This window comes from Squalius cephalus, assembly GCF_949319135.1.
Source record: "Squalius cephalus genome assembly, chromosome: 15".
In the NCBI taxonomy this organism is placed as follows: Eukaryota; Metazoa; Chordata; class Actinopteri; order Cypriniformes; family Leuciscidae; genus Squalius; species Squalius cephalus.
This window is the reverse complement of record NC_137136.1, coordinates 32,738,911-32,749,372: the sequence shown is the minus strand read 5'-3', so window position 1 is coordinate 32,749,372 and position 10,462 is coordinate 32,738,911. Positions and strand designations below refer to the sequence as shown.

Sequence of the window (10,462 nt, the reverse complement as noted above, 5' to 3'; positions counted from 1 at the left end):
AATGTGCACAAAGAGTCAAGTCTTTGTGAGGTGGAACACATGCGGGTGAATCCAAGGTTTATACAGCTATATTAGCTCTGATTAAGCACGTGGATTGCGGGCAAAAACGGCAGATTTTTCACAGTAAACTCGGTAGTACAGGTGCAATGGCCAAAGATGGAAAACAGTGCAATTAAAGATTAATGGTTTACTTAAAAGTTATACTGTAGTTCACCGAAAAAATAAATAAAAATTATGTCATTTACTCACCATCAAACTTTTATAACCCTTTTTCTCATTTTGGAGCTTGACAAATCTACGTTGTACAGTATATAAAGTGTGGCCAGGATTTTCTTCAAAATGCACATTCGCAGACCAGTTTGAGGTTTTATTTCTTTTTCAAAAAAATTATTATTTTATTCAGCAACGATGCATTAAATTGATTAAAAGTATTTATATTGTTACAAATGATTTCTGTTCTTTAGAACTTTCTATTCATCAAAGAATCCTGAAAAATAAAATACATCACGGTTTCCAAAAAAATATGAAGCAGCAGCCTAACCGTTTTTAACACTGATCATAATCAGAAATGTTTCTTGAGAAGCAAATCATCATATTAGAATGATTTCTGAAGGATCATGTGACACTGAAGACTGGAGTAATGATGCTGAAAATTCAGTCATTTTAAATTGTAATAATTTTTCACATTATTACTGTTTTTACTGTATTTTTAATTAAACAAATGCAGCCTTGGTGAGCAGAAGAGAATTCTTTAAAAACATTTAATAATCTTACCAACCCCAAACTTCTGAACAGTAGTGTATGCTGCACACTTGCTTGGTTTTCCTTTACTGTTTGACTCAAAAAAACAAAAAAACAATTACGACATAAGGAAGAGTAAATGATGATTATTTTAGGATGTATATGGGCAAGCAGTGGTCATTGTCCAGCATTAAGGATGCTCTAAAGGGAAAGTTTCTTAAGGATCCAGGACCGTAGTAACTCCAGTTCTTGTCGACACAACTGATGGTTGAGGTCTGGGAAGGAATGGAAAGACGTGTTGAGGCCAGCTTTCTCCAACAGTGAGTTTGTCTCCTTGCCCCAGCTATGGAAAACCAGCTCATCCGCTGTGCCGTGACACTGGAGGAGCTCAGGTAGGGGGCGCTGTGTTGAATTTTCTACTGCCTGTGCATAAGGTAATATAGATTATTTCTGGTGTTTGACATCATGATATGAAACATGCATTCTGAAGAATATTTACAGTACTACCTGATATACAACCGAGTCTTTGTTAAGAAAGCTGGACAGAGCGAAGATGCCAGCAATATCTTGCTGGTACCTGGAAACCAGATGTAGTGCCATGGCACCACCCATAGAGAAGCCACCTTGTGTCAAAAAGATACATTAGTTTCAATCACACTGATTTTGAGAAATAATCATTTTTAGAAAGTGTCCCCTGGTGAAACAGAAGTCCTTAATTGTATTGAATGTGTAATGTACACTTGCAGATCTACTTAAAAGATTGTTTTTTTAATTTTAGTTTTTTTAGAAAAACTGTACTTGCAGATAAAGTTAATGAAAAAACTGTACACTTTCATGACTTAAAGTGTAATTCACCCAAAAAGGAAAATTATCCCGTAATTTACTCATCCTCAAGCCATCCTAGGTGTATATGACTTTCTTCGTTCAGCCAAACACAATCAGAGTTATATTAATAAAATTCCTGGTTCTTCAAAGCTTTATAATAGGAGTGAATAGAGCTTGAGATTTTGAAGCCCAAAAAAGTGCATCCATCCATCATAAAAGTGCTCCATACGGCCCCAGGGAGTTAATAAAGGCCTTCTGAAGCGAAGCCATGTTTTTTGTTAGAAAATTATTCATACTTGTAACTTTATAAACTATAATCACTGGTTTCCGGTAACGGCCGTACACAAGTCTAGTTCCAACGGAAGAGTGACCTCTGACCCGACAGAGGTCAGAGGTCACTCTTCTGCCGGAACTAGACTCATGTACGGCTGTTTCCAGAAGCCAGTGATTATAGTTCATAAGTTATAAATATGCATATTTTTCTTCAGAAGGCCTTTATTAACCCCCTGGAACCATATGGATTACTTTTATGATGGATGGATGAGTTTTTTTGAGCTTCAAAATCTAAGGTACCATTCACTCTAATTATAAAGCTTGGAAGAGCCAGGATATTTATTAATATAACTCAGATTGTGCTTGGCTGAAAGAAGAAAGTCATATACACCTAGGATGGCTTGAGGATGAATAAATTACGGGATCATTGTTGGGTGAACTAACCCTTTTAGTACACTTTTACAGTGCACTTTGTAATAATGCCAAATTGTAAGTATGTTTTAAATCATTGTCATAATAAACTTTTGTCATGCTTTAAAGTACCCTTATTTTGATGTGTTGACTAACATACTAAAGCACATGTAAAGTACTTGATTATAATTTAAACTGTAATGTGTAACGTGATATTACATTTGAAGTTAATATATTTTAAATGTTTCAAATTGCAATCATTACAAAGTGTAATTACACATACATTTAAATACATGACATACAAGTTTCAATAGAAATGACATTAAAGTATATTTTAGTTTGCTATAAATGCTTGTCAGTACATTCAGCAGTGCAATTTAACCATATTTCAAAGACAATAGAAATATTTATGAAATTACATTTGTCCTACTTGAGTGGATCAAAAAAGCACTCTAAAGTTCAGCTAATTGCATGCAAATTACTTAAAAATCATTTAAGTGTCCAAAAACATTGCAAAAGAATACACTCAAACATACTCTTTCAAAGTAAACTCATAGTAAAATATGCTAAAGTGTACTTTTTTTTTTCTTTTCCCCAGAAGGAACTATCTACCTTGTATCATATAACAGAGCCAAGGTCTCAAAATGAAAGACTATGGAAACGTGAAACCCTAACATTTCATGATTATGGAACTAAACTTCTTAGATGGGAAAGGAATCACTGTAATTGTAAATGTATCTATCATTTTTGTGCTATAGTTGACATGGGAGTTCACATTTAGCTTGTTTTCAATGAAAGGCATGCAACAAGTGGCAAATCGCAGGTGGTTTTGCTAGTAGCGTGCAGGCATTGTTTGTAAACCTTTTCTGTGTAGAGCCATCTTTTCTCATTTGGCTTGATGAGTCATTGATTTATCAAACTACAATGTTTTAAATTATATTTTTGTAACTATTTTCACTTCAACTCATGTCAGTGACTGTGCTTAAAATTTGTGAATTATTAATTGCATCATACAGGCATGTATACACTATTTATTGTCAATAATGGCATTATTGGTGCACATTGTAAACAGTCTATAACAGAAGTTTTATGTCTGAGTGAACTGTTAGTAATGAAGCCCTTCTCACTCTGGAGCGATTAAGTCATGACAGCATTAATGTGTATGTAATTTAAAGTGGTCTACAGTAGCCCAAGATCTGGAGTCCAACCAAGCTAAAAAACAAATAGTAAGTTGTGAATTAAATATTAAAAAAAAAAAAAAAAAAAAAAGAAAAGAAAGAGAAAGAGAAAAGAAAGCTAGCCTTGAGTTCCACATCATCAAAACTCCATTTTTCTTCTTTCATGCCTGTGCTTAATCTTACACATCTGGGCAAATCTGGGCACTACATCTGGGAAAGTGAACAAGTACCCATCAGTCTGTCAGAGCGGATGGGAGGAGTCATGTTGAGACAAGGGATAGATGGAGTTCACATGTTCTTTAAACCTCTCGTAGAGATGATGTGACCGCTTATTGTATATCTCCAGGACTAATTAACAGGTCTACTACTTTCCCCTTTATGCACTCCTCATCTAATCAAAGAGACAAAAACTTGAGAAATCCACATACTGTAGTTGTTTGGCTAAAAATAATCTGTGCATGCATGTTTGACTTGGGCTTTTCCCATTAACTACGACACCTAAAAGATTGAAAAACACAATCCATATATGAAACCGTTTTCCATGGAAAGTTCTGGCGCTTGTCAGTCCGTCAGCCTGGGAAGTGGACTCAGCGTACAGACCACTTCGTTTCTCCAGCGTGCAGAGTGACTCCAATGAGTATTTATAGTTAATGACAAAATGTTATGATTTAGGAAGATAATATTTCAGCAGTCTCACAGGAACATGTGTTTTTTGAATCAGTTTCTTTGGAACTGAGTTCAGGGGCTTTTCTGTCCTTCCACACAAGCCTTTTCACACAAAGACTTTTTTTTGTTGTTGCACTTTTCACATTTTATTCGCAACTATTTTAGGGTATTTATGTGTTATTGGCTTGTCGGTTAACCCTTCCTTAACTGTTGCCATTGGGTTTAACTCTCCGAGCAAAACGTAACTTCCTTTATTGTCTCTCCAGCCTACTTCACATGCCCTGAGGGAATTTGCCTGGGTTCTGCTAAGATCTCTTTTTACTGAATGATTTTCTGCCACTTTTATCTCATTGTGATATATTTGTGAACCCCATAACCCAAATATTTTGAGATAAAGCTTAGCAGAAACCTGAGAATCATCCAGAAATTCTTTTTGGCCCATTCTGGCAACAAATGAAAGGAATAAGAAACTTGATAAGTTTCATTCTTCATTTTACACAACGAGGGAGAGACTTATGAGCAGTGGTCTGAGACTCTGCTTAATTTGGAACAAGTGGAGTGTGAGAGTGTGTAAGTCAGAGAAAGCAATAAGGTAGGGAGAGATAGATGGATTGGGAGAAGAGAGAGAGTTGTGGAGAGGACACAGGAGAGATAAGCCAGTAGCCATACCAATAACCATCCTGTGTTTAGGTATCCCGGCTCGGATCTCATCTTGGACAATGGCGCTTAAATCATCACACATGGAGTCTATAGACTCCAAGTGTTCCGGGCAATCCTGGGAAATCTTGTGACGATCAAACCACACATGAGACAGAGCCCCTCGCATGGGTGTGTACGGCCTAAGAACAATCAATTACAGCAGTAAAACAAACAAAGTAATAATTCCAATAAAACAAACAAAGTTAATTATGTTAATTACTGCATTCACACAGTTGTGGAAAATGCTTTGTAAAATGTTTGGAATGAACTGAATTTCAGCTTTAACTGTACAGAAAATGTAATCTTATCTTCATTTAACTCTTTCCCCACCATTGACGAGTTTTCCCGGCAATTCCTGTTTTCACTGTTATATGGTAGGGGGCGCTATTACACATCTTCTGAAAGAGTACAGAATCTCCAGATTCAAAAAGAAGCGAAAATCAGGCCCATTTTAGGAGGGCTTTATCCCCCCTAAATTTCCACCCAGACCCCCTAAATATCTGCGATTAACTCCGTACGCTAATTCGTGACCGCCTCAGTACCCTTGAAAACGGGCTCCTCCCCGTATTTTAGTCAGCGTTTTTCAGCGTGTTCCTCAATCCGTAGCGGCACAGCGCCAGCGTCAGAAGCAGAGAATGACGTGCGTGCATTTATTGATAGATTTTTATGATATCTGCGTCTGCGTAGTTCTTTGTCATAAATGCCGTTTACATAATATGATGGAGGAGCAATTCAAGACGGTTCCCCATCCACTGTAAAATTCTATGAAATTCTTTTCATCTAAATGGAAGACTTTATGACTTTTCCTACTCTTGCTATACTTCATCCTTAAGTGCAATAAATTGCTGAAATTTGTTATAATTTTAATTTTAGAATAAATCCAAAAGCAAAACGCGCGAAAAGACCTGTAAAAGAGAGTGGAAATGGCAAATGACTGTTCCTCTGCAGCCATCTAATGGCTATAGTGGTAATTTCATGTCATTTTCATGTTAAAAGTGTTTTTTTTTCCACCAGATGACAGAAATCCTCCACGAAAGTTCAGTTACTTGTACTGCACAAATGTAGAGTTAAAAAATAATAGTGTTTAAAACATTACATTACGATTAATCGCATCCAAAATAAAAGTTTGTGCTTACATTTGTGTGTGTACTGTGTATAATTATTTTGTATATATATAAACACACATGCATGTATATATTTAAGAAAATTTTGTTATTTATTTATAAAATGTTTCTATTTCTATATATTATGTGTAAATATATATATACAGTATATACATGTAAATATTTCTTAAATATATACATGCATATGTGTGTATTTATATATACAAAATAATTATACACAGTACACATGCATATATTACGTAAACAAACTTTTAATGGATGCAATTAATCGTGATTAATCGTTGCCCAGTACTAAAAAAATAAATATACTGTATATATAAAATATTTTACCCACAAATTGACAATATAGACAATTAATTTATTAAACGTTTGTCTATATTCTTAATGAATATTAATTAATATAAAACATGTAGATCAGGAGCGCTTCCCGGATTCACTTATCTTGGTAGAGGTGCTCTTTGGAAGAGGTAGAGTAGATTTAAACAAAAGAAACACTCCAAGGCACTCTCCTGGAATATTTAAAAATGCCTTTATTTTATGGCATAGTCAAAAAAGACTTTTAAAATGACTCCAATGAGTCATTTTAAAAGTCTTTTTTGACTATGCCATAAAATAAAGGCATTTTTAAATATTCCAGGAGAGTGCCTTGGAGTGTTTCTTTTGTTTAAATTAATTAATATAAGTTGGATATTTTAAAATTATTATAAATAATTTTAATGTTCAGGGATTGTAGAACCTACTGTATTGTTCATGCTTAATTTAGTATACAAACAATGTATTAAATTATATAATGTATATATAATTATTGTATAATATAATATAATAAAATATAATATATATAATATAATATAATATAATATAATATAATATAACATAACATAATATAATATAATATAATATAATATAATATAATATAATATAATATAATATAATATAATCATACCCTCATTGGGGGCTGAGCCCCCCTAATATTGACATCCTAGAATTGCCCCGGTCGAACCCACGAAGAGATATACGACCGTGCAAGCAATGGACTCGATCTGCTCCATCTATCTTTTGATCATCGTTCTGAATCTGAAGTCTTTGACAAAAACATGATTTTCTCAGCTTTTTGTTTGACAAGTTAGTCCAAAAATGCTGGTGCCGGCTGGCAACTTAAAAATAAAACGCAGGCGGGGAAAGAGTTAAGTAATAAAATTGTTTCTATTAAGGTTTTTATTTAAGAAATAAAATATAGTGCAAGCCCTGAGTCCTCCCAAATAGAAGTTTTACATGTTTTCTTACAGATATCTGAATAGCATTTTTCTTTCACTATCTATCTATCTATCTATCTATCTATCTATCTATCTATCTATCTATCTAATTTTTTTTAATAATATGGTTAAGTAGTAAGTTTGTAAACAATGAATTCAGTTAATATAATAGTTCAAGTTCTTAGCTTAGTCTGCTTATTGTCCACTTGACAATAAGCTTGACACTTGACAGTAAAAGTTGTATGAATTATAATGTTCAGGGTGTTTACCTGGATGGCGCTGTGGGATAAATCACCCGGATGTTTTCAAATGCCAGGTTTTGTCCCAAAACATCACACACCCAGCTGAGCAAACCTGGCCCTGTGTCTCCTAAATGAAACTGAAGAAAGTTATTATACTCAGCCACACTGGATTAAATTATTCAATTGTGTCTAAACTAAACTTGCGCTTAAACATATTCAAACAGTACAAACACAATATTTGCATGAAACCATATCTACAATAAAATATTAGTTGCATGCTGAATAAGTAAATGGCTGTTAAAGTGTTCTGAGTTGCAATGCGTGTTATAAGCAGCGTCCCAATTCAGAGGCTTCTGAATTGGGACACCGCTATAGTGTTTGGGGTGGTACTGGCCCAAGTCTAAAGAACCCACCCGAGTCTCTAGATATGAAGTTCCCTTCAGTGTAAATCTTAGTGTCGAGCACCTGTGTTCACGCACGCTATCAAATGCGTGAGACTGTGCGCCTAAGTTAAAAACAAAGTAACTTTATTTTTGTATCATTTAATGCAGTTGACACTCCTGAAACTGGTTGATGGTCCTCTTAGCAGCATGAAAAACACAACTTTTATTCTTAATGTAAATGTGTTATAAACAGAAAGCAAGCAGAGAGCGCTACCATTACAAGCTGTCGTTACTTTATTGAACTCACAGTGGATCTTTTATTGTGTTTACAATATTGGTTATAATTAGAGGATTCGACTGTTACTGAATGAAAAATTTTTTTTTGGATTCTGACCAAATTACAACGTAGAGCTAATAATTAATAATAATAATAATAATAATGAAACCTTTGTAAAGCAACCCCAAGTATAAATAGGCACTATAAAAAGTATTAAAAATGTGCAATGGAATATAAAAAAAGACTATAAAAGTGCAATGTTTTAGTCTTACAGACAGACTGTCTCAGATCAGCCAGTGAGCAGCCAGACCTGAAATTACTTGTGAAAACAGTGCAGATTTTTCACTAGGAATAAGGACTTCTTTTGATCAGTTCTTGTTAAGTTCATTTGCTCAAGAATGTTTTTCTTTATGCATTTTGGCTTTTTTTTTTTTCATACTCTGCATATGAATGCATTTTTGCAATACAGCAAGACAAACTATTAATCCTTTTTTAATGCCATTTTTCATGTTCAGTGACACTTTAAATAGGACAACCATTAAAGGACCAGTAAGACTTAGCTAGATGATAAACTGTAAATACTCAGTAAAACTACAACTTATTGTTTTATGTATGCCTAAATAAAAGTCTAACGATCCAAGTTTGTGGCCCTTTGCACTTTATGTGGTTTAAAATGCAGTCCTCTTAGCCTCTGAAGTTGAGTAGCCCTGATTTAGATTGATATAATACACATAAGTTACAATGAGGGTGAACAGAGAGATTTTAAACGCTTTCAGTGTGTGGTCACATAGGCTACCTATATGCAAGAGATAGCCGTAGTTCAAAAAAAAAATTGCGCTCTGTCTGCACTAATTCTTTTAATTGCTTGTCTTTGAACAAGTCAGACAAAGTGTCACATCAATCGGTGCGTTTTGACGACATTTGATACAGTTAACCCGCGTCTGTTGCGTTTCATTCAGCTGTCATGCGTGAACTGCGCGAAAGAGCGCTGTTCCGGTTTGTAAAACTTCTCTTTTCAAAGGTGTGAATACAATGCATCTGCATGAGAAAGATTTTAATAACTCTTCAAATCACCTGAGCCATGAAGAAAGATAACAGAAGCAGTGTGTTTTCCAGTCTGACTCACAACACTCTTCTGTAGTTTAACTGCAGCCATATTCATCCCGTGTTATCTCGCGATATTACCAACGTCATTACCACGTCACAGATCGCGTTCACCATTTAGGCTACTACTGTAGAACTCCTCACTTTATTCACAAAACAAATTATCTCAAGACTTTGCCTAGATTTCTTCTCTTTTCAAATGCATGAGAATGATTTTAATCTACTCTTCTTGTTATTGCTCACACCTTTGAAAAGAGACATCTTTATCACTTTATCTATGAGATTTCCCTTATTATAAAATCTCTTAAACTCATTGATACCAACAAGAACAACAAGTTTCTAAAGAATTATGATCATATTTTTCTCACTGGTTGAGGTGTCATTTGCCTGTATTTTTCTCTCTTTTTCTCTTTCCTTTTCAATTTATGCTAATCTCTCTATAAATTACAGAAACGTCTGTCTGTGTGTCTGTGTGTGTGTCTGTGTGTCTGTTAACCACATATCTCTCGAACCGTTAGTCCGATGGATTTCAAACTCGACAGGTGTCTCGCTACGGTCACGAGTAAGTGCAGTGCCAAGTTTGACGTTGTTTGGATGAGAAATGCTAAAGATATCGTTAAATATATCATTTTTAAAAGGTTGTGGTTTAAAAATAAACATTCTGACAATCTGTCAGCTACACTGTTTACTTCTGAATATTATAGTTTGGTTCCAAAATGTGATAAATCCATCTATCTATAAATTACAGAAACGTCTGTCTGTCTGTCTGTCTGTCTGTGAGTGTGTCTGTTCCTCGCATATCTCTCGAACCGTTAGTCCGATTGATTTCAAACTCGACAGGTGTCTCGCCACGGGCACGAGTAAGTGCAGTGCCAAGTTTGACATTTTTGGATGAGAAATGCAAAAGATATCGTTAAATATATCATTTTTAGAAGGTTGTGGTTTAAAAATAAACATTCTGACATTAGAGAGTTGTATCGGTCAAAGAAGCCCCAAGAAGGTTGTGGTTTAAAAATAAACATTCTGACATAAACACTCAGTCAGCTACACTGTTTACTTCTGAATATTATAGTTTGGTTCCAGAACGTGATAAATCCATCTATCTATAAATTACAGAAACGTCCGTCTGTCTGTCTGTGTGTTATTCGCATATGTCGAATGTGAGATAACCACTAAATGTGTGAAAACCACTATTTTCTGTTTCAAACTTTCACATAGCATCTTTAGGTTATAACAACATTGAAAATCAAAATCTGGATTTGAATTTTTTAAGATTTATTATAAAA

At 34.7% G+C, this 10,462-nt stretch overlaps 1 protein-coding gene across 2 annotated transcripts; it reads right to left on the bottom strand.

The window, feature by feature from the left end:
* Nucleotides 1-384: 384 nt before the first annotated feature.
* lyplal1 (lysophospholipase like 1) lies at nucleotides 385-9,255 on the bottom strand. Of its 2 annotated transcripts, none has more exons than XM_079895941.1 (5): nucleotides 9,147-9,255; nucleotides 7,440-7,549; nucleotides 4,764-4,933; nucleotides 1,249-1,364; nucleotides 385-1,164 (listed from the first exon to the last, which is right to left on the bottom strand). In XM_079895941.1, the coding sequence occupies exons 1-5, from the start codon at nucleotides 9,153-9,155 to the stop codon at nucleotides 943-945; spliced, it is 627 nt and encodes a 208-aa protein (XP_079752067.1). In that variant the 5' UTR covers nucleotides 9,156-9,255; the 3' UTR covers nucleotides 385-942. The 2 variants fall into 2 exon arrangements, with proteins under 2 accessions (XP_079752067.1, XP_079752066.1); XM_079895940.1 differs by having other exon boundaries at nucleotides 7,440-7,539; nucleotides 9,147-9,246.
* Between the last annotated feature and the right edge of the window lie 1,207 nt (nucleotides 9,256-10,462).

What these genes read in the sequence shown, in the direction of transcription:
- lyplal1 (XM_079895940.1), bottom strand. Translation starts at nt 9,234, where the DNA reads ATGAATATGGCTGCAGTTAAACTACAGAAGAGTGTTGTGAGTCAGACT. An exon ending in TATCCCACAGCGCCATCCAG is followed by an intron (nt 4,934 to 7,439) that starts GTAAACACCCTG and finishes GATTGTTCTTAG; the next exon opens with GCCGTACACACCCATGCGAG. An exon ending in AAGACTCGGTTGTATATCAG is followed by an intron (nt 1,165 to 1,248) that starts GTAGTACTGTAA and finishes CCTTATGCACAG; the next exon opens with GCAGTAGAAAATTCAACACA.